Source organism: Cotesia typhae, unplaced genomic scaffold (genome assembly GCF_013202065.1).
Source record: "Cotesia typhae breed Kobodo isofemale line unplaced genomic scaffold, CoteBio_Ctyphae contig_4, whole genome shotgun sequence".
Lineage (NCBI taxonomy): Eukaryota > Metazoa > Arthropoda > Insecta > Hymenoptera > Braconidae > Cotesia > Cotesia typhae.
Window position 1 is genome coordinate 1,666,214 of NW_027423748.1, and position 23,259 is coordinate 1,689,472.

General features: G+C 28.8%; 4 protein-coding genes and 1 long non-coding RNA gene across 5 annotated transcripts; 1 reads left to right on the top strand and 4 right to left on the bottom strand.

The window, feature by feature from the left end:
• Positions 1–1,066: 1,066 nt before the first annotated feature.
• LOC141527587 (uncharacterized) lies at positions 1,067–3,348 on the bottom strand. The gene is made up of 5 exons (XM_074243156.1): positions 2,779–3,348; positions 2,466–2,663; positions 1,700–2,048; positions 1,468–1,575; positions 1,067–1,362 (listed from the first exon to the last, which is right to left on the bottom strand). Exons 1-5 carry the CDS (start codon positions 2,989–2,991, stop codon positions 1,067–1,069), a joined length of 1,164 nt encoding a protein of 387 aa, XP_074099257.1. The 5' UTR covers positions 2,992–3,348.
• Positions 3,349–3,418: 70 nt separating this feature from the next.
• On the bottom strand, positions 3,419–7,877 carry LOC141527337 (uncharacterized). Its single transcript, XM_074242759.1, has 3 exons — positions 6,174–7,877; positions 5,943–6,039; positions 3,419–5,607 (listed from the first exon to the last, which is right to left on the bottom strand). Exons 1-3 carry the CDS (start codon positions 6,281–6,283, stop codon positions 5,155–5,157), a joined length of 660 nt encoding a protein of 219 aa, XP_074098860.1. The 5' UTR covers positions 6,284–7,877; the 3' UTR covers positions 3,419–5,154.
• A 699-nt stretch (positions 7,878–8,576) lies between these two features.
• On the bottom strand, positions 8,577–10,020 carry LOC141527336 (uncharacterized). The gene is made up of 4 exons (XM_074242758.1): positions 9,850–10,020; positions 9,339–9,679; positions 8,931–9,159; positions 8,577–8,753 (listed from the first exon to the last, which is right to left on the bottom strand). The coding sequence occupies exons 1-4, from the start codon at positions 9,896–9,898 to the stop codon at positions 8,596–8,598; spliced, it is 777 nt and encodes a 258-aa protein (XP_074098859.1). The 5' UTR covers positions 9,899–10,020; the 3' UTR covers positions 8,577–8,595.
• A 10-nt stretch (positions 10,021–10,030) lies between these two features.
• LOC141527338 (uncharacterized) lies at positions 10,031–22,386 on the bottom strand. Its single transcript, XR_012479180.1, has 3 exons — positions 22,254–22,386; positions 10,696–10,918; positions 10,031–10,252 (listed from the first exon to the last, which is right to left on the bottom strand). It is a non-coding gene; the product is annotated as an uncharacterized LOC141527338 (long non-coding RNA).
• Positions 10,912–13,488, top strand: LOC141527321 (uncharacterized). The gene is made up of 2 exons (XM_074242742.1): positions 10,912–11,984; positions 12,124–13,488. Exons 1-2 carry the CDS (start codon positions 11,892–11,894, stop codon positions 13,486–13,488), a joined length of 1,458 nt encoding a protein of 485 aa, XP_074098843.1. The 5' UTR covers positions 10,912–11,891.
• Positions 22,387–23,259: the final 873 nt, after the last annotated feature.

Consider the following 23,259-nt stretch of genomic DNA (forward strand, 5'->3'; position numbering starts at 1 on the left):
TTATAATTTACGGAAGGCACCTTGGCGATAATGGTCCTTAATTATTAAAAAATATATATATATATATATATATATATATATATATATATATATATATATATATATATATATATATATATATATATATATATCATCAGTACAAGGCCAATTATTTTAGAACAATAAATGATTTTTGAAAATTTATACAAAAATTTTTGGCACGGATGGCCCGGAGTGATCCATTAAATGCAGGATTGTTATGGGTTTCTGGCAAAATTATAAATTTAAAATTAGATTTTGCTAAAATTTTACGTCGCTTATCATGGCTCGTCTAAGCAGGAATAATTTATTAATGATTATATTTGATCAGTATCGCCCGGTAGTTCTGAAAAAATAAAGGGATAATAGAGTGGCGGCACTATTTGAATCTGGCAAACTCATCTTCACATAGACAATTTCACTTAATTTGTTTAATGATTATATTTAATTTAGTTAATAATAAAAATCTTAAAAAAAAATATGGTCCACAATAAGCAAGCCTTACCTTGGTATGTTTAGTTAATAATCATTTCTAAAAATGATATATTATCAGTTAGAGGTCTCAATTATTTTATAAGAATTAATAATTGTTGAAATTTCATCGAAAATGTCTCGGCACAGATGGCCTGGAATTAATTTTTAAATATTAAAAGTCATTGAACATTTATGGAAAATCCCTTGCCACAAATGACCTGGTAGTACAATGAAAAGAAATGGATAATAAATACCCTGCTCAGACTGTCAGAAAGAGTAAGGGTAAAACTCGTCTCTGACAAGCACACCTAGTCCGTAGATTAAACTATTTTTGATTTTTCTCAGGTAATATCAAATCTATTTAAACAATTTTATAATCATTAAAAAAATTGTCAATAATATAAAAGTTAGTCATTATCAGTACAATATTAGCTATAATATAAAAAATTATGATTTGTGAAAATTTGTAGAAAACATCATGGCACGGATGGCCCGGAATAAATTAATAAATACTACATAAAATGAAGGGTTGGTGAAATTTTGAAAAATCCACTTCGGCACGGATGACCCGGCATTATTCACTAAAAATGTAATATTTATAATATTTCGGAGCTGCTAATTCTGGAGAATCTTTTATAACTTCTTCGGAATTCGCAGGTGCTTTTGGTGCATCATACACAGTAAATAATATCGCGGGATCCGTTGAGGTGACAAGCTTACGCCTAATGTTCTTTACGTGTTGCATGATTGCCGACGTATTCTCAGGATCATTAATTGCTGCATACATTTCATAATTTTCAAATTGGTACTTTTCTTCATACGTCTCTTTTACATTTTGGATTAATATCTCGACAATCCTATTCTCGTTATCTTGTAATTTTTTATATGGCTGATTTTTTTAAATGCTCAATTAAATTCAATTTTTCATTGTCTTCTCCAAATTGGTTCTTTATATCTTGCCAGAATTGAACGTACTCCTCGTTATTTTGTTTTGATTTTTTGTTTGTGGTGGCTGTATATAATTTCCGGATAGTAAAGAATGTAAGTCGATGCGTTCCTCTCGTAGGATCAGTATAAGAGTACCTACAAAACATAAATATTTAATCTCAGCTACGGAACAGTTTACATTTAGATAGTGCGTTAGTGACAAGGTTACTTTCATTTTAACAATAAAAATTGAATCTAAATGACAATTTTTTAAATTTACCTAGAAATTTGTTGCAGTCTGGATGTTTCTCTACTAATCGGTTCAGTTGACTGTGGTACGATTCAATAATATTAGTTGTACGGTCCTCAAGTCTGTCAAAATTTGAAATTTGCACTGCCCCTTCTTTCTGTAACCATTGATCTTCAAAATACTTAAAGTAGTCGTCCAAAAAATCAGCAAAACTTTCTGTAGCTTCTTTTTTAATTGCTTCATATGTTTTTGTAATGCAATTTGCAGGAAGCAAAGATAAATATTTTAATAAATTTATTATATACAAAGTTTCGGGATTTGACAACGTACTTGAGGTTGTCTTCATTACTTTTTTGTCCAGTGCATTTTTTACTAGAGCCTGTAAGAGATATTTTTTCATATTAAGATCTTGTACAATCAGAATGAAGAAAGGCGGTATGGCATTAGAAGTAGAAATAGATTTCTTAAAGCTTAATTTTCTGAGTTTTTGTCCAGTCAATTTTCAACTATCGTTGAAGGGTAAAATGAATTGTTCAATATTTTTTTGTTTTATATGAAAAACCAGCGAAGTAGCTTTTTTTACGTTTTTTATAACTATTAACCTTTATCAAATTGCTAAAAACTTTTAGAAAGCATGAGTTTTATAGATCAAATTGAACGCTATGTATACGGTATTCGTGGGACGGATGGCACGGCCTCATCATTTTTCGGTAAATGAGATACTTTTTTAGCTTTTTTCAACAATTTCATTAGATTTTATTTTTATGTATGTTCCAAATAATAAACTTGTACTTACTTGACTGTAGTGGAAATAACAAGTTCTACTTATAATCGCAGGATAAACAATTTTCAACGCATTCCTCATGGCAATCTCATGGTCCGTTATACTTTCCCGTGGTTGGAAAGTTGGGAATTTACGAAGGAAAAATTGGAATGCTTTTAAGTAGCACTCCTGCATTTTGTTCGTCATCAACACCCAAAAAACAGGAAAAGCCTTGAAAAAAAATTATTGAGTTATTTAAAGCTGTCGTCTTTAATAATTACTTTAGCTGTGGTTACCGTGCGGTAACGATTATCATAGCAACGATTATGATGGTTATTGGTAACACCTTTGTACATCCATTCGATGTTATCTTAGCCAAAATACTTAAAAACTGCATGTTGTTATTATTTCGCACGTTTGGCACGGCATCGAACGTTCCGTCAACAAAAATGAGACCATCGAATGGGCAGAGTTGTTCTACAAATTCTTCGTCGAAGAAGTATAAGTTTGTCGCGGTGATCATTTCTTTTTTGTAGTTTCGAAAAACAAAACTGTCCATTCCCGTATTCAGGCTGTATTCCTGTTGATTGTGGTCATATTTTATGCATTTATTGTTGTTGTTCGCTGTAAGAAACTTCCCCAATCCTTCCAAGGTATGAACGTTCACGCCAATGTTAAGCCGTTGAGGGTTCTCTCGGTTTAGAATGCGTTGAATTCTGCGACGGATTGTTGGATTATATGCCACTATTGAACTAGCATTGCCAATTCTTGGTTATGGATCAAGGTTAAAACGTTAGTTGATATTGTAAAATCGCATTTCTAAGCTGGATGATTCAATCTTACAAATCGGTTTGTCAATGATTTTTACCAGCAACTGTTCTCATTCAACTCTAAGAAATAGCGCCAAAAGTTAATAATTTGTTACTATTCTTTCGCCTGATTGGTTGAGTATTTTTTTAACTGAAATTTTTATGAAACAAGTAGACTAGTTGTTTACTTCCAATAATCTTTGTAAGCAATTAATGTAGAAGAACTATACTTTTTCTTTAATAAAATAGAAACTAATTGCTCAAATGACAAAATGATAAACGTAGAAATATTGAAATTTAATATCTTCCTAGACTGAAAGAAAATTCCTTTAAGAATCACCGTTACATTCACGGTAATCATGGGACGGATGGCACGGCGTCATTATTTGTCGGTAATTGAGAATTTTTACGATTTCTTTCCTCTATTATTCCACTAATACATCAACTTTTATGCCATAAATGAGTAAACATTTTTCCTGAGCGATTTCTTAGTATTGCATGAGAACAGTTAAGCATAAAAAATTAAGCATAAAAAATGTTTTTACAAGTACCATGCAGCAAAATGTAGAAAGCAGAAATGTGCATCAGTACACTTTATTAATAAGCCACTTATCATTGTTTTTGACATCCTTCATGTTATCTCAAATTTTTAGCATTTATTAGAAGTATAGGTACTACATGCAAAAAGATTAATAAGCGTAAATTGGCGTAAAGCTTATGATTTTATTGTTACATTTTATGTAAATATCATATAATTTGCATTTTAAAAAGCGAAGCATCATAAACTATGACATTTTAAGACTACTTTAATTTAGCGGCGCGGTGTAAATTTCGCGGCTTTAGTCCTGGAACACAACTCAGTTCCTTGACGACTGAAAAGAACTCATCAACAACTTCTAAATTCGGATTTGGATCATGGTTGTGTATTTCATCGTTAGCTAGTGAAAATTTTATTTTCTCAAAATATCCGTGACCTAGACATTTGGGCTTTACACAAGATAGATGGCTGAAACAATTAAAATATTTAATAAAATTTCATAGAATAAAAATTTTCCAATTCTACACAAAGATAAATTTTCTAGCTTCAACATAAACAATAAGAAGTTTAAAGACATTGCCTTCTTTTTCTTCCCTTAAATGTTTCGGAAACATATTTAACATAATAGTGAAAATGTTTAAATAATTATCTCAGTTGTACATACATTTTAGTTCCACCCATTGTTCTTTTCGTAACACGGTAAGCGTAACCACCGAAATGCCACTTCACGCGTTTGCTTTTTTCTTTTTTCAAGTCCGTACTTTTATCATTATTGGCATTCATTTTTAATTTTTTGTCAATAAAAAAGCACAAAAATTGATAATTTTTAGGACCAAGACTCTCATTTACATTCAAACAACAATTACTACGTTTAACCTCTAATTTAAGCAATTGAAAACCGCGAATTTTCTATCTCTAATCATTGATTACTAACGACATTAACGTAGTATTTCTCTACCGAAAAACCGAAAATACGTAGCTTTTCAAATGTAACAATCGATTCTTAGTAATCGATTGCTTGAAGAGGGCAGTCGATTCTCAAGAAAGATAGGGATGAACTTTAAGAAATAATAGATCAATTGTTGACCATACAGTGTACATTATGTCGAGAAATAATATACATATTTAGTAAAATTTTTAATTAGGCGGATTATTAAAAATAATAGATAATAAAAAAAAAATTATGTTACTCGCCCGGCACGGATCAAACGGTATTACATCAAGAAATAATCAAAGTACTCGTTTTTATTATATTTTTTTATTTATAAAGTATAAAAATAATGTAATAGAAAAGTAACAAAATAATAATTTATGTTTATTATTAAATAATAGTAATATAAAAGAAAGAAAACATAAAGATCGATAACTAAGGTGTCTACAGCCTCTTTGAAGAGTTACTTTTCGCATTGAGCATCACTATCAACAAATCTAATGCAGATCGGCTGAAGTACTTTCTTCTTTTCATTAAGTCGAAGTTCACAATTTCAAGGATATTGACCCTATTAATGTTGGATAAATGATGCAATAAAATAACTTGCTTATTGTTTAGAATTGCATCAATATCCAATTTAGAACGCAAGCCATCCAGGAATACTAAAAATTTGATAAAATCAGCATCGTTTGGATCAACGATCCGTCTCAGGATTACGACTGCTGGTTTTATTTCTAACTTGCTGCGAGCTTCTTGGCCACTTTCGGTTGATTGCTTTTTAACTGGCAGTACGTTATTACAGCTACGTTTCTTCCTATTTTCCATCAAATTATTCAGCTCGATGGCTTTCTCCAAAAGGAGTTGCCGCCCTTTCACAGGTCCACATCTGCCTACAATCTATAAGAAAGAAATATCAAAATTATTATAAAGGAACACTGATATAGATCTTGAAAAATCTCAACAATAAAGATTTTCAAACATTTTCTTTTGCAATAATTTTTAAATCAGTGTATCAATAGATTCCACATTTTTATCAGCTTTTAATGTCAATAAACAACATTAATTGCCACAAACTGCATCAAAACCAGTGCAGCATTTCAAGAGATATCACTCAAAAATTATAAAAAGCAATTTTCTCATAACTTCGGAATTTTAAGTTGAATTATTTTGCAAGTAGGGAAGAAGTTATTCGTTTTATCAGCAGCATCTTGATATCGAATATAATTACTTACACATGGTGGATGGTTGTGGTTTAAATCGCATTCATCCACCTGCAAGGTTCGCTTGTGCGGTGAAGTGCTAACATATAATCTCGCCTGACAGGTATCTCTGTAAATAATAAATAATTTTATAAGTACCGAAATAATCTATGGGTGCGAATCAAGAATAAAGTTAATTTATTTTTATAAAAAATGATAAAACAGGTTAACAACAAAACCTAAAAAAAAAAATTATGTACTTACTTTAAATCGGCATCGTTCTTTTCTCGTGTTGAGCACTTGAGTTTAATTCTATCGTAGATCAATTTGGGATTAAATTTAACATAACGTCGGTTCTTGTATACTTTAAACATTGATTCACTGAAACTGCACAAGAAGTAAAATCTAGAGGAAGAATGCGATTGATAATTTATTTAAGCAATTCCTGGTGCAATTAACTCAGTAATTTTTTTACAATAGAGAAATTACATACTTCATAATTTTATTTTTTTTTAAGGTTAGTGTAAGTTATTCAGAAATTATTTTTGATTATTTTGCATTGATAAAAATAGAACAATTGTTACCGGTAGTGATGTCAATAAAAATAATACAAAAGTATGTCGTAATGTTAATTATAAATTATAAGTAATCAATAATAAGTTCAATTAATTGGAACGAAAACTAATTTCTCAATCGAAAAATTTTTTTCATTACATCGAAACAAGGAAAATCTCCATCAGATTTTCTACTCACAAGAATTTTTCTCCAATATACTTAGCCGAAAATTCCTAATAATGTTTATTATTAAATAAAAAAATTACGGGCCATCCGCGCCAAGATGGTTTTCTCGGTAATTTGTAAGGACACTTCAGTTTATGAAGTTATCAGCTGGGTACTGATCATATTTAATTTTTCATAAATAATGTCAACTCATGTGTGCCAAAGTGAGTCACATTAATTTTAATTTAATACTTATACGAATACCTATAATCCTTTTTTGAAAAATAATACTGGGTAATCTGTGGCAAGGTAGTTCCAGCGAATTATGAGCTATAATGATTTTTAGTAGTAAATATAAAATGTGTGTTCAAAAGTCCTCAGTAATAATAAAAAGGAAAATAAATAAAAATTATTTATCATGATAACAAAGTCAAAATGTTAAGAACAGTATAAAATTGTGATAATTTATAAATAAATGTTGATCTGCAAATTATTGCAAATTCCAAAAACTGCATTGATTTATTTTATTCCGGCAGTGCTTTAGAGGAGTTGTACTACTTGCATTTATAGTAAAACTGAGGCTTACCAGTAATAATTTTGAATGATTTACATTCGGTGGCCGATTAGTATTCTACCAATAGTAAAGAAAATGGATAATTAAAACAGATCATTGGAATTTCACAATTATAAAAATATTGATTCCATAAAAATTTTTTATAAATGTTCCATAAATGTTCAATGACTTTTAATATTTAAAAATTAATTCCAGGCCATCCGTGCCGAGACATTTTCGATAAAATTTCAACAATTATTAATTTTTATAAAATAATTGAAGCCTCGCACTGATAATATATCATCTTTACAAATGATTATTAACTACACGGAAAAAAGAAAACTCGAAAAATTACAGTATAAAATGTAAAATCGGTCCTGTCGTAATAAAAACTAGAAAAATTACAGTTTGAAATAAGATTTTACTAAATTCAATTTTTTAATTTAATATTCAGAGCTTTCCATGTAAATATTAGATTCTCCAATGTAATTCTTATAAAATCTGTAATAATTACAATCTAAAACTGTAATTTTTCCAGTTTCCATCACGAAACGCCACGTTGCATTATATACTGTAATTTTTCGAGTTTTCTTTTTTGCGTGTATCCATACCAAGATAAGGCTTACTTATCGTAGACCATATTTTTTTTTAAGAATTTCATTATTAACTAAATTAAATATAATCATTAAAAAAAAAATGAAGCCGCCCGATGAAAAAAGTTTTTGTCTAATTATATATAATTATGCATAATCATCTATACATGATTGGATCCAAAAATTGGCCAGGTCTAATTATATATAATCAGATCTGTTTATACATGATCATATATGATCAGATCTATTTATACATGATCATATATAATTATCCATATATAATTGGATCCAAAAATTGGCCAGGTCTAACCATGTATCATTAGATATAATCATGCATGAACAGATATGTTCATGTATAAGTATATATAACTGTTTATACATAAACAAATCCGAAAATTGATCAAGTCTAATTTTACTTTATTATATATATCACCAAATTTAATTATATATGGCCAGATATATGTATCAGAGTTGGTACATCGCATGATGAGAAATAAATTATTTTTAGTTAGCTCTTAATTTTCAGATTATTCAATAATTATTAACTTGTTTTCAACTATAGTAGTAAATATAAAATATAGTGGTTTTTATAACAGAAATCCAAAAAAATATTTTTAATTTTTCTAATATAGTTTAATTTTTATTTCTCTTGAAATAGTTATTACTATATTAAACTTGAACGATATTTAACATAATAAAAGATTAATCATAGAAAATAAAAATGCTCATTATAAAGTGCAACATATAGTGAAATAGTTTAACATAAGACATAAATGATTCAAAGTTTTTTTTTTTTTTTTAAAAAACATTTTTCTAAATGTTATCCAGTCGGGTTTTTAATATTTTTCTTCTCGAGTTCATGACTCCGCTTTAATTCACCAACTCTTTGAGACATGGCTCTTTCAATTTCGCTTCTAGTATGAGGAACTCCCTTTCTAGTTTTCCATCCCTTATTAGTAGCCAGTTGTAAAGCAAAATCTAAAACAGATCAGAAAAAGTTGTGATTATAGTAAAAAACATTTTATAAGTGTATATATAAAGTTATAAAAAGATATTTGAAATATAGAAAAAAATTATAAATTCAATAATTTATCAACATAAAAGCTGATATTAAATTTAGATCCAACAACAAAACTAAATATTTGATTTAATTACCAACTATTTCATTTCGCGCAATTTCATTGAGCGGTTTTATTTGCAATGCTGGTTTTTCTGATTTATGAGCGCGTGGAGCTTGACCAGTGTAAGTAGCGGTTAAATAACCGGAAGGTTTGAAAACACCAGTTATTAATCTCCGCGCAACATGAGTTGCTTGACTGGACAATGTTTTGGCTAAGTCATACTCAGATTTTTTACAGTAAATCTTGTCTATTAATTTTTCCATCTATATTATAAAAATTTTTATTAAATAACACTCAAAATAATGATAGTAATAATAATAATAACAATAATAATAATAATAATAATAATAATAATAATAATAATAACCAGTATAGTTACGGCAAAATAATTGTAATTTCAATCAAATTTAAAAAAATTACAAATCTTCAATTCAATGCGTACCTTTTCGTCTGCCCAATCTTTTCCATACAGATCATCGTCTTTAATGAGATCTTTCATAGCATCTGATTGAGTTTTATCAGCGTTGTTATTGTTACTGACTTTATGTGCTGCGGGTTTATCACTAGGAACAACACTCGTGAATTTGTTGTCTTTAACGCCGGTGAGATCATCTAGTTCGTATTCATCAAATAAATTTTTGCTTTTATCATCTGAATTACCTTTTTTGCTCATTTCTTCGTCTGTGTCTACTTCTGACTCAGTTCGAGAATCATCGCAATTCTGATTTGCTGTTTTGGATGATTTTTTAACAATCGAAGAGTTAAACTCTTTCATTGATGTAGCTATAGAAATGATAAAGATTTTCAATTAACCTTAATATTTACCTAAATGTGATTATTTATATTTTTATAATTTGAATATGATAACTTTAAAAAATACTTAAAAAAGAAAAGAAGAGTTGAAGAAAATTAAGAAATAACATTCTATAATAGAAAATGAAGACGATATTTACCATTAACCTTTTCGGCAAAGGCAAGTTTGTTTTGAATTTGTTCCAGCATCTTTTTCAATTCATCCTTCGATGGACTAGACGATTTTTTTCCAGGGACTTTGTCCGTCTTATCCAAAATACTCTGTTCAATTGATGATTGAATCAAATCATTAGCCTTCTTTTTATAACTTTTTTTTTTTTAAGTCCTGGGGGAATATATTTTATCATCAAGCAAGTACTTAAAAAATCCATAGTAAAATTTTTAATGAAAAATTTTCGCGGTAAAATATTAAATGATTATTAATAATACTATAAAAGAATATATTACATCTTTATCACTTTTACGGCTCTTTTTATGAGAATTATTTTTATTGGATGATTCAAATTCATCAAGGTCTGTCTTCTTCCGTTTTTTCAAAGAGTCCTAAAAATATCAATTTTTTTTAGAAAAATATTATCCACAATTTAGTACAAAATATTAACAATACAATTAATATAGAAAAAAACTTTCTAATTTTTATTTAAAACTATAATTAGCCTCAATGTAATTTGTAAAAAATTTTTAGATCATTCAATTTAAAGTTTTAATATTTTCTGTTAATAATTTTACTGTAAATAGTCAACTATTATTTTAAATTATTTATAAGTACATATACTCTACTCATTAATTATTAAAATTATTTAATTTAAAATGAAGAATTTGTCAAATTACATGAAACTTAATTAAATTTTACATAATAATAACAAAATTTTTCGTTATAAAAAAATATAAAACATCAAACGTCTTAATAAATAGTATTTGATATGAGTGTTTCATACAAATAAAATAAGATCTTAAAAATTTTCCTTGAAATACAATCAAATTACCTGTGACGAATCATTGTTCAGCTTTGTTAAATTAAACAAATCAAGATTTTCGTACGACTCTGATGAGTACTTGTGATTAACCTTTCTTGGTCGTTTTTTTGGAAGAGTCCTTGTTTTAACATCATCACAATCGTCATCATCACCAGAAGACGAAGACAAAACGTCAAGCTTTCTGGACTTTTCGTTAATTCATAGAAAGTTTTGTCAATAACACTCACATCATCTGAAAGATAATTTCATTGAAAGACAATGCTGATCAATTAAAAAGAGAATCATCGTACTAAATCAAAGATAGCAATGACACAAAAATAAATTTTATTAAGAAAATTAAAATGTATTTGAAAATTACTTACTAGATATCATGACAACTTCTCCTCGCTCTTTAATTTTATTATAAAAAAAATAGACTTCGTCACCTTCATTGGGTGGGTTAGCTTTGTCAAAGATGACATTTTTGTCATCAACTTTAGCGTGTGAATTATCACGTCCACATTTGACAATAAACATGATGTGGTTTTGTTTTTTAATCAAAATTTTTATTATATTGAAGCAAATAATATATTTTTTTATATAACACTATTATTCACATGAAATATTTAAATTCAACGAGTGGACACACACGCTAACTTAAAACAAGTTTTGATCTGCTGTAATGACGCCAAATTAAACCTTCGAGAACCTTCGATAGCCCGCGTTGCTCTAATATGCTTATTGCCGGCGTGCCCTACCTAAGTTTGTAACATGATCCTCATACAAAATGGCTACCGTTATTCTAATTCCGCGGTCAAAAATTATATTATCGATAGATAAGCTATTATTCATAACACTGAAGTTGACAGATATAAAAAATATTATTAAAATTTTATGGCAATTAAATTGTTATAAAAAAAATTTCATATGTGAAAATTAATAAAAATTACAAGTGAAAATTTTTAGATGTATTTTTTTATTGTAATTGATTTATTATAAACATTTTTAAAATTGACAGCTCACGGCTAACTTCAGTATTATTATTATTTAGTAGTTCAGTGGCGCTAGTGTCATACGACGTACGTTATTAATATATGCATATATATATATATTTTTTATCAATATATGATTTTTAGTAGTGCGACAAATCAAACATAATCGAGCTCAATTATTCAGAAAATCACTTATCCTGGAAAATAAAATTGATTTTAAAGTTAATTTGAACAATGTCAAAGCGTGGAAATAGTGACGATAATCCGCTATCTCCGATCCATGGTAAAAAAAAATACAAGCTTTACACATCTGACTCATCTATGCAGGTAAGCACAACAGTTTTTATAAAGAAATAAATGAATTATATCTAAATAATAAATAACTGTAAATTAGTTTCTTCAAGTGCATAAACATTTCTTTACAATTAGTAATTATATAATTGTAATTGATCTATTTATATTTCAGATTCCATTGAGGACACTATGTCGCTGGCGGTCAAGAGGTTATTTCGATGAAGACATTTCGACTCCAAATAATAACTTTAATAATTCTGATGATGATGATGATAATGATAATAATGATCAGAATAGTAATTATCAATTACAAGAGATTTTGAACCGTTGTGACACTGAAAATGTTGATGGCAATGATCCTAATAATTTATTATCTGATTGTGACAGTGTTTCCAGTGAAAATACAGATGATGAAAATCCTGCTCCATTAAATATAAGTGATGAAGAATCAATAAATAATGATATAAGTGACAATGATGATAATTATAATGAAAATAATTTTGATGAACAAGTTGATGAGAATAGTGATGACAATGATACTATTGGTAATGCGTATGAATACGAAATGTTGCATGAAAACAGCAATGTAACGACGGATGAATGTGTTTTACAGTTATTAGATTTTTATGTGAAACATAATATTACGAAAATTGCTTTGCAGCAGTTGTTACAAATGCAACTAAAAATTTTACCTGCAGACAATCAATTGCCAAAAACAGTGTATAAGTTATTTCAATATGCCCAAAATATTGTTCCTGTCTGCCGAGTTATTAAACATTATTATTGCAGAAAATGTTTATTTAATTTAAAAAGTCAGATGTTAAACAAGAAAATTACATTTAAGTGTTCTATATGTGCGACAACTAATTCAAAAGATTTTTCTTTTTTTCATGAATTCGATATTGGTGATCAAATTAGAATTTTATTTGAAAATTACAACTTAGCTGAAAAGTTAAAAAAACCTACATTGCAAAATGTTGAAAATATATCGGATATTGTTGATGGTAGTGAGTACATCAGAGTTAACTCTCGAAATCAAAGAACTAACTTTGATTTAACTCTGATTCTTAATACTGATGGCCTAGCATTAGTAAAAAGTGCTAAAAGCCATTGTTGGCCGGTTTTATTCATCATCGCAGAACTTCCCCAAGATATTAGAGATAAATATGTGATATTTGCTGGGCTGTGGTATGATAACCTTATTAAACCACCGATGAATGTTTTTCTTATGCCAATTTGTTTAAAACTAAGAAAATATTTTTGTAAAGGTATTGATTGGACAAATCCTAAAACTAAAGAAATAGTTAATACTAAAATAGTTGCTCCATTAGTTATTGCAGATGCACCAGCTCGGGCGCAATTGCAAAACATCTTAAACTTTAATGGTCGATATGGATGCAACATTTGTGAAATTAAAACGGTTAAATGCACAAAAATTGCTGGAAAAAAACTGTACGTTGTTATCCTTTTCGAATTGATTCTAAAATTAGAACTGGTAAAAGAATGGAAGCACAAGCTGAAAAATTACGTCAACTAGAGAATAAAGATCAAATAAGAGGTGTGAAAGGGTATTCTATTTTATCTTGTTTACCGTTAATTGACATTGGAACATGTGTCATACCAGAATACATGCATTCGGTTTTACTTGGTGTTGTTAAGCAACTCATGACTATTTGGTTTGATAAAAAGGTCCTTGGAATATTAAAAACAAAAGCGAAGATATTGATAAGTTTATGTGCAGTATTCGAGTTCCTCAATCTTTTCAAGACTACCAAGACAGTTATCTCATTTTAAATTGTATAAAGCCTCAGAAAATTATAATTTTCTGTTATTTTATTCTCTTCCTGCACTTGTTGATCACTTACCTCAGAAATATTTAGAGCATTGGCTATTGTTAGTAATATCAATTTTTAATTTAGTCAGAACGACAATAACTCAAGATTATCTTGAAGAATCAGATAACTTGCTGCAGTTATTTGTATCTCAAATCGAAAGTCTTTATGGTGATAGAGCTTTGTCATACAACTGCCATCAACTTATTCATTTACCACTTTGTGTTAAAAGATGGGGACCTTTACGATCAACTTCTGCCTTTGTATTTGAAAACTACAATGGTTTCATTGTAAAATGTGTCCACGGTAATAGGAATTTTGGCCAAGAAATTGTCAATTGTGTTCAAATTGCTCAAGGCATCCAGATGTTGAAAAATCGTATAGCTGAACGAGGAAACGTTACTGCTAGAACTAATCAGTCAAAAAATTATGAACTTTTAGGGCATAACGTTATAAAAAAAGAGCTTGATGTTGCGGAACGCAATATATTATTATCTAATGGTTGGGAATTTGAAAATTTATCTATTTACACACGTATTAAAGTTAATAAAGTTATTTATACATCTGAAATTTATAAAATTACAAAAACAAACAGTCATACAGTCCAAATAGATACTAATGTTTTTACTGTGTATGGTTCAATTAAATTTTTTGTTCAGAATCAAAATGATATTTTTATTGTGATTCGTCGTTTCAATGTAACTCATATCAAAATGTTTCATAATTCTTCTACTAAAAAAACCGTTGAGCATGTTATACCGATTGTGGAAACTAATAATTTGATGTTGTTGAATTTAAACGATATTAAATCAATGTTTCAACTTGTGCGAGTTAGTCATTATATTTGTAAACAACCTAATGATTTTAAAATGGTTTGGTAATGATAATGAATGTTTAAAATAAATTCAACATTTTATCTTTGATGTAAAATGGTTTATAAATTATATATGCTGCACTATTATGTCCAACGTTTCATAAAATAAACTTTTTTTTTTTTATTTCTACCACAGTATAATTATTTAAAACCACCAAAACAATAATTTAAAATTTTGAATTTGTAGAATAAAAAATGCAGTTTTTATTTTTTTATTGTTCACATAAAAATGTTTATGGTTTTGTTTCTTCTATCAAAAAGTTTATAAATTTATATAGTTTTTGTAAGTTTACAAAATATTTTGAATATGACACTGTAATACCATATATATATTTTAAACTTAGTAATTTGATTTATCAAAAGTTGTCTTAGATTAAAAAAAATTCATCTTATTTATAGAGAGCGTATAAAATAAATTTTTTAGAAATGCAATATAGAAATTGATTTTATGATATATTTAATCTCATTATAACATCACATTTATATAAACAATAAAGTAAATAATGATTTCATTTGTAGACAGTAAAAGAGCAAACCAAGACATCTCATAGAAAATGTAACAAATTTTTTATTTCAGAATTATATGAGCTTAATGTTAAACATTATAATGCACTTTATGTGATTTCTAAAAGAGATGTTTTTTTTTTAGTTTTCAAATTTATGGTCTTATGGCAAAAATATTGGTCGTTTAAAAAAGTCTTTTAATTAAAAGTTGTTCAAGATTTAATTTTATAAAAAAAAATGTCTCATAATTATTTCTCAGGACCATTAAGGAAACCGTAATTTTAAAATTAAGATTTTCATAATTAGCTAAAATTTAAACCATCAATTATAAATCTCAATTTTAGAATTACGGCGAAAAATATTATTGAGCATTTCAAAAAATCATAAGTGCCATTTTTTGCATAAAATTAAATCACCAGAAACTTGTGTTTAAAAAATTTTTCTATAAGACCAACATTTCCACCGGAATATTCAACATTTAAACCTCTTTCAATCGAAATTCAAGGAAAAATCTTGATCCTAATAAACACATACGATGAACTTATATATGTTTATAGCAACCAGGTCTAATCAAACCTAATTATATATGAACCCATACATAATCAGATCATAAATGGACGTATATATATGATTATGATTAAATTTTTTATTTCAGAATTATTTAAACGTAATGGTAAATATCACATTCTACTTATTGTGATTAGCAAAAAAAATTTTTTTTTCAAAGAAAAAATTTTCATAAACATCTGACCATGCAAACCTGATCAGATCTAATTATATATAGACTCATATCTAATTAGATCTAATTATATATAGACTCATATCTAATTAGATCTGACCATATATAGACTTATATATGATTATATATGGAGTTGTAACAGCCAGGTATGATCATATCTAAATATACATAGACTAATATATAATCAGGTCTGATCATATATAGGCTTATATATGGAGTTATAACAGCCGGGTATGATCAGATCTAATTATATATAGACTCATATATAATCAGGTCTGATCATATATAGACTTATACATGCTTATATATGGGGTTATAATACCCAGGTATGATCAGATCTAATTATGTATAGGCTTATATATAATTATATATGATCTCATGTATAATCATGTATAGTTATATATAATTTCATATATAATTATATATAATTATATATGATTATATATATGATCATTTATAATCATATATGATTAGACAAAATCTTTTTTCATCGGGCGTCTATGTGAAGATGAGTTTGCCAGAATCAAATAGCGCCCCACTCTTTAACCAAAGGCAAGCAGGATGTTAATTATCCCTTTTTTTCTTCAGCACCACCGAGCGATCCGTGCCAAAGTGTCTTTTACAATTAATATACGTTCTCTTATTTTTATTCGATGATTGGCCTAATACTGATCAAGTATAATCGTTCATTAATAATTCCCGCTCTTTAGACTTTTTAGACTTTTAACTTGGCCTGGTACCCATAGTAACACTGTATTTAATAAATAACTCCGGGTTATCCGTGCCAAAAATGTTTCTATTAATTTTCCGAAATCATTAATTTTTCTAAAAAAATTGACCTTCTACTGATTATATATATATATATATATATATATATATATATATATATATATATATATATTTTTTAAATAATTACGGTAATTACGGACCATCCTCGCCAAGGTGTCTTCCGTAAATTATAAACAATCTATAATTTAAAATTATCCCCTTAACGGTTGACCTTGGATCGGAAATTTGAATTTTTTTCGGATAGTTTTCTCTTAGAGTGAGAAAACTCTATCCTATTTTGTAAAGAGGGGTAGAAAAAGAGGCAGAAGAGGGGGGGCATACACATATATCTCCGATTATACTGTTACTCTCAGAACTGTATACAACAAACCGGGATTGACGTTACCCCCACTTGGCTCACATATCCAAAAAATTTATTTAAACATTGACATGAAGTCACTTGGGGGGCATCCATTAATTACGTGAGCTATTTTTTAATCAGTTTAGACTCCCCCCCCCCTAAAGTGCGATTTTGTGAGATTTGCCTTGACTCCCCCTCCGCTTACGTGAAATTGACGGTAAAAATATTTCAAACTAAATTCATTTTAATTATTCGGTAAAATAATAAACCGTTCAGGTATGCTATAGTCAATTTATTTGAATTAAATAAAATTCTAAGCAAAAACAGATAAAAACAAGACTTTTGAAAATTTTTACTCAATCCATGGAGACTTGTGTACTTTTTTGAAGTTGAGGTGAGATTTTCGATTATCTCTCCCTCGGTTTAAATGAGATTTGGTGAGATTTCATTGCACCTCTCCCCCCCAAATCTAAGTTCACATAATTAATGGATGTCCCCTTGTGCCGAGATTTATTTATTTATTTATTTACTTTACAACATCTCAACAGCCCGAAGGCCAATTACAGAGAATTCTGAGTTACAAAAATGTAATACAAGAGGCGCGTTAACGGTTAACAAAATACGTTACAATTATTGAGTTATTCCATAATAACAGAAACTTACATAGAAATTTATAGAAATTTTAATACACTAATACACTAATGCTGGATAAAATTATTCTGTAATATAAATTATTATTAATATAAAGATGTAATTTACAAACCTAAATGGTTTAGTGTTACTCTTTTCATCTAGTGTTAACTACCAGTGATGCAAGGGCACTGGGACTAATTGATGAAGAAGATTCAAGCAGGTCAAAATTATTACTTTGACGTACAATAAAGTTACATTTGTTACGTTCTCGTAAATTTTAAATTTATTTAAAGTTTTATAAATCTATTTTAAAAATCATTAAATAATTATTTAAATCATTTAATCCGAGGTATTTCGTAACGGAAATACCTCGAGATAACAGATTTATAGAACGTCAATGCAGCCTAGTAGACTAAACAGACTACGTTGTGGGTTTTGGACTGCGTTGATGTTCTCATAGGGTAACCTGAGATGCAACGTTGCTTAAATTCATTATAAAACTCTCTGTAATTATTATTGCATTTACATTCTGTCTCCAGACTTCCTCTGGAACTGTCAGCGCAAGGACTTAGCAGAGGAGCAATCTCTGCTGGTCCGAGGCTGAACCTGCCAATTCCTTATTAATAAATACTTCTTTTTTAATTGTCAATCGATTAAAATGGGTACTTATCAAAACCTTCAACCAGGGTTGAGAGCACTTATCAGCGTTTCACCCTGGTTCCTTTACCTAGAGCGCTAGCCAGCGTTCGGGTATTCTATTCAAAATATCCTAACTTTTACCCCCAGGGTGAGAGCGCTTATTAGCTGTTCTCACCCTGGTGAAATCGCCCAGAGCGCTAGCCAGCGTTCAGGCACTCTACCCATTACCTACCTGTAGGCAGGTACAACAACAGTAAAATATTAAAATATATTTTATTTATAAAATAAAAATCTGAATTATCAAAACTTATATGTAAACAGTACTTCGCGGATAAATCAGTGACATGACCCACCTGGAGTCTATCGACTTCCTAACGAGGTCAAAATCTGGACATTTAAATAAATTATTTAAATTTAAAAATATAATTACACCCAAAATTTGGGAACGTAACACATGCATGAATCATTCTATATAATGGCGATGATAGAGTGAAATTATTTTTAATTCTTGGTGGATAGAAAGGCTGATCAGAGCGTAGTAATCTTTTAAACGAGTTTTACCCTTACTCTTTCTGACAGTCTGAGCAGGGTATTTATTATCCATTTCTTTTCATTGTACTACCAGGTCATTTGTGGCAAGGGATTTTCCATAAATGTTCAATGACTTTTAATATTTAAAAATTAATTCCAGGCCATCTGTGCCGAGACATTTTCGATGAAATTTCAACAATTATTAATTCTTATAAAATAATTGAGACCTCTAACTGATAATATATCATTTTTAGAAATGATTATTAACTAAACATACCAAGGTAAGGCTTGCTTATTGTGGACCATATTTTTTTTTTAGATTTTTATTATTAACTAAATTAAATATAATCATTAAACAAATTAAGTGAAATTGTCTATGTGAAGATGAGTTTGCCAGATTCAAATAGTGCCGCCACTCTATTATCCCTTTATTTTTTCAGAACTACCGGGCGATACTGATCAAATATAATCATTAATAAATTATTCCTGCTTAGACGAGCCATGATAAGCGACGTAAAATTTTAGCAAAATCTAATTTTAAATTTATAATTTTGCCAGAAACCCATAACAATCCTGCATTTAATGGATCACTCCGGGCCATCCGTGCCAAAAATTTTTGTATAAATTTTCAAAAATCATTTATTGTTCTAAAATAATTGGCCTTGTACTGATGATATATATATATATATATATATATATATATATATATATATATATATATATATATATATATATATTTTTTAATAATTAAGGACCATTATCGCCAAGGTGCCTTCCGTAAATTATAAACAATCTATAATTTAAAATTATCCCCTTAACAGTTGACCGTGGATCGGAAATTTGAATTTTTTTCTACTTAAATCAAGGAGATGAAGTTCATAAAAATTATTTACTTGTTGAAGCCGTGGCCAAGCTCGGGCCGATTGTCATTTCCTCTAAAGGATACTGTTACTCTCAGAACTAAATACATCAAACCAGGATAGACGCTACCCCAACATAGCCTACATATTTAAAAATGTATTTAAACATTAACATGAAATCATTTGTGCCGAGATAGGTACTATTGAATGTTTCAAGCCCTTTAATTTTATAATATAATTGATCTGGTGCTGATTAAATATTATTTATATTACTAATACCGGGTCATCCGTGCCAAGGGGTTTTTCGTAAATGATTAACAAGGTTTCATTTTTATGACATACCTAACTGAGTACTGCCAAAAATTATTATTTATGAACAATACCGGGCCATTGTAGCCAAGATATGTCCCGTAAATTACTTACAACTCCTTTATATTTTTATTGTAATTGGCCGGATACTGATTCTAGAATATTTTTTAATTCATAATTATAGTTCATCTATGTAGAGTTGGGCCACGTTGATAATTGACAACACTTAAATTTTAATTGAATAATCGATCGGAAAATGATCTTTTTATTAAAAAATTAATTAATTTTTAGGAAAACAAAGTAATTGAGAACATCGGGTATCTATTGGATAAAATATTTTGTGGCAATTTCAATGAAAGTGGGTTTACCAAGATCTATGTACCACTCTCACTCTTCTGTAAATTGCAAGCAGAGTACTTAATATCCTAATTCTTTTTATAGTTTTAAAACACCACTATATGTCCCAGGATACAATTCTCAAGACCGAAGTCCTTTGAAAATAATGAAACTTGAAAGTACCTAATATTTATAATTATTGCCGGGCAATCCGTGCCAAGATCATTTTTAAATTTTTAATTTAGGGTCTTCTGTGTGTTAATAATTATACTCGTCATTATTGACGGGGCATTAAAGTATGTTGAATTTTTTTATTCTCGTGCAATAGAAATCCCAGGATATAATTCTGAAGACCGAAGTCATTTGAAAGTAACGAAACTGGAAAGTACCTAATATTTATAATCGTTTCCGGGCAATCCGTGCCAGAATAAGTTCAAGATTTTTCAATTAGATTATTATTTTTGTTAATAATCATACTTGTCATTATTTTTAATGAATTACTGTATATAAAATTTTTCTTTAGCGCACTAGATGTGCTAGAATATAATTATGAAGACTAAGGTTTTTATAGAAATCGAAACTTGCAATCCCAAGTATTCATTGGGATCGCTGGGTATAAAAAATTAATAATGTTATTGAAATAATTATAATATTAAAAAGTATTAACAAATTTCAAAATGTTGCTCGTCCGTAATTGTGCACTGAAAAAAAAGTTTTTTTCCTCCTAGGAAATGTTTCCTTATAGTTAAAAAAATGGTATTTTTATGATTAAAATACGAAAGTTTTTTAACTATAAGAATATAGTTTTCTGATAGTCAAAAAACTAGCCTTATAATAAAACGTGGTATTTTAACGTTAAGAAAACCAGTTTTTAAATCAAGAAAACTTGAGTAAAAATTTAGTATTCTAGGGGGAAAAACTTTTTTCAGTGTGGATAACTATTAAAAATGGATAAGAACAATTCTCAGAACATTTTTAAAACGGAGCACTGATGACATAGTTTTAATAAATAATTCCGGACCTTCTGGGCCGAGAAATTTTCTGTAAACTTTTAGCAATCATCAACTTTCATAATATTATTAACCTTGTATCGGTTTTACATTTTTTTATGTTATTCTACATCATCCTTGATAAGGTGTAACCCTAAAGTTATTGACAATTTCAAATTATCCCTTTACAGGTTGACCTTGGATTGCAACCTTGACTTTATTTGGGATGTCTTTGTTTGAGAGTGAGAAAACTGTATTCAATTTTGTAAAGAGGGGAGCAAAAAAATTAGTAGAAGAGAGCACATGCATACACGACGAAAACTAAACTGTTTCTCTCACAATCGTATAACGGACTACGATTGCCGCTATCCCCACTTAGCTCATATTTCTCTATACTCCAAATTGCTAAATGAAAAATACTTGGCTGAGTATATAAAAAATTTGTTTTAACATTAATATTGAGTCATCCGTCCCAAAGTGGGTCCTATGAAATGTTAAAAATCCTTTAACTTTTTAATATCAATTGGCCTGGTAATGATTATATATAATTTTTATCAATTATACCGGGCCATCCGTACTGAGGTGTATTTCGTGTATTATTTTTATGACATGCCTAGTCAAGTACTGATCATATTAGTTTGTTTATAATAATACTGGCCGATAAATGCGGAAATGGGTCTTATTAAAAATTTACAGCACCTTTATATTTTTATTCTAATTGGCCGGGCACTTTATTAATGAGAAACACGTGTTAATGATAAATTATAAATTTTGGAGTATTTTTATTAAAAATGTAAATTTTGAACACGAGAGTCCTCAAAAATAAAAGAAAAATAAAATATATAAATATAAATTATGATGAATACATTGTACAAACGTTAGTAACAATATAAAATTGTATAAATTAACAAATTAATTTGTACTCACAAATGTAATTTTCAATCGTGCATTGTTTTCTATTAATCCAGTAATATTTATAAGAGTTTTAACATTAATATTAAAAAAACGATGAATTATCACCAATAATTTATAATTATTCCCATTTGACTACCGATTATAGTACTCTACAAATAATAAATAAAAATTGTAATGAAAAAGGAATCATTTTACCGAAATAATTTTTATGATATTGATTGCATAAATATTTTTAATTGGTATCACTGAATGATTATTACAACTTAATAAACAATAAATTGTATATTGGAGTACGCATTATCTACTTGTTTACGAGCGAAAAATATATTTATGCTTTCGCATGGAGCTCACAACTATTATAAAAATTATATTAAAGTTAAAAATGCACATGTATCCGCCATCTATTGGATTTTCGTTACATTTATTTGGGAAATCTGTTTTATTCACAATTTCTGCAATGAGTCTTGTCGCAACCAGGTGGCACGATACGACAATGTTTAGTACAACCACTTGGCCAACCTTAACATACGAAATCTCATATCCAGTTCTGCAAAATGTCGCACACTCTAGCGTTGTGATCAATCCTTTCGGATTCACAACATTCAATACTCTTGGGCGTATGAACTCTCGTCGGTAATATTCTCAGCTAAATATCAACATCACCGGCCAGAGGCATGTTATGTCGCAATAACTATAATGCTTTGGGTTGCATCTGGCAGGTGACACTACCTGTCAGATAAAACAGAATTTGAATATGTTAATTAGTTCCATTTATAATTTAAATTTATATTTATATTTTATATAGATTTAGAATTTCTATTTGATTTAATTGCTGAGTTTGGTCGTTGAGTGCACACGTGTCTTCGAAAGAGAAACTTTAATCTCAAGAAAATAATACAAAGGAATATAGTATTAGGTTCTGAAAAACCATAAAATCTTCGAGTAAACACAGAACATGTCCTTGCCACATTGACAACTTCAAGTCCTTAAAAGAAAAGCCATAAAAGACACGTGTGGA

Coding starts and splice junctions, on each gene's coding strand:
- LOC141527587 (XM_074243156.1), bottom strand. CDS start 2,991: ATGGACAGTTTTGTTTTTCGAAACTACAAAAAAGAAATGATCACCGCG. Junction 2,049..2,465: donor GTTATTTCCACTACAGTCAA/GTAAGTACAAGT, acceptor TATCTCTTACAG/GCTCTAGTAAAAAATGCACT. Junction 1,576..1,699: donor AGACTGCAACAAATTTCTAG/GTAAATTTAAAA, acceptor TATGTTTTGTAG/GTACTCTTATACTGATCCTA.
- LOC141527337 (XM_074242759.1), bottom strand. CDS start 6,283: ATGTTTAAAGTATACAAGAACCGACGTTATGTTAAATTTAATCCCAAA. Junction 6,040..6,173: donor AAGAACGATGCCGATTTAAA/GTAAGTACATAA, acceptor TATTATTTACAG/AGATACCTGTCAGGCGAGAT. Junction 5,608..5,942: donor ACCACAACCATCCACCATGT/GTAAGTAATTAT, acceptor TCTTTCTTATAG/ATTGTAGGCAGATGTGGACC.
- LOC141527336 (XM_074242758.1), bottom strand. CDS start 9,898: ATGCTGGAACAAATTCAAAACAAACTTGCCTTTGCCGAAAAGGTTAAT. Junction 9,680..9,849: donor CTTTGCCGAAAAGGTTAATG/GTAAATATCGTC, acceptor TCATTTCTATAG/CTACATCAATGAAAGAGTTT. Junction 9,160..9,338: donor AAGATTGGGCAGACGAAAAG/GTACGCATTGAA, acceptor TTTATAATATAG/ATGGAAAAATTAATAGACAA.
- LOC141527321 (XM_074242742.1), top strand. CDS start 11,892: ATGTCAAAGCGTGGAAATAGTGACGATAATCCGCTATCTCCGATCCAT. Junction 11,985..12,123: donor CATCTGACTCATCTATGCAG/GTAAGCACAACA, acceptor TTTATATTTCAG/ATTCCATTGAGGACACTATG.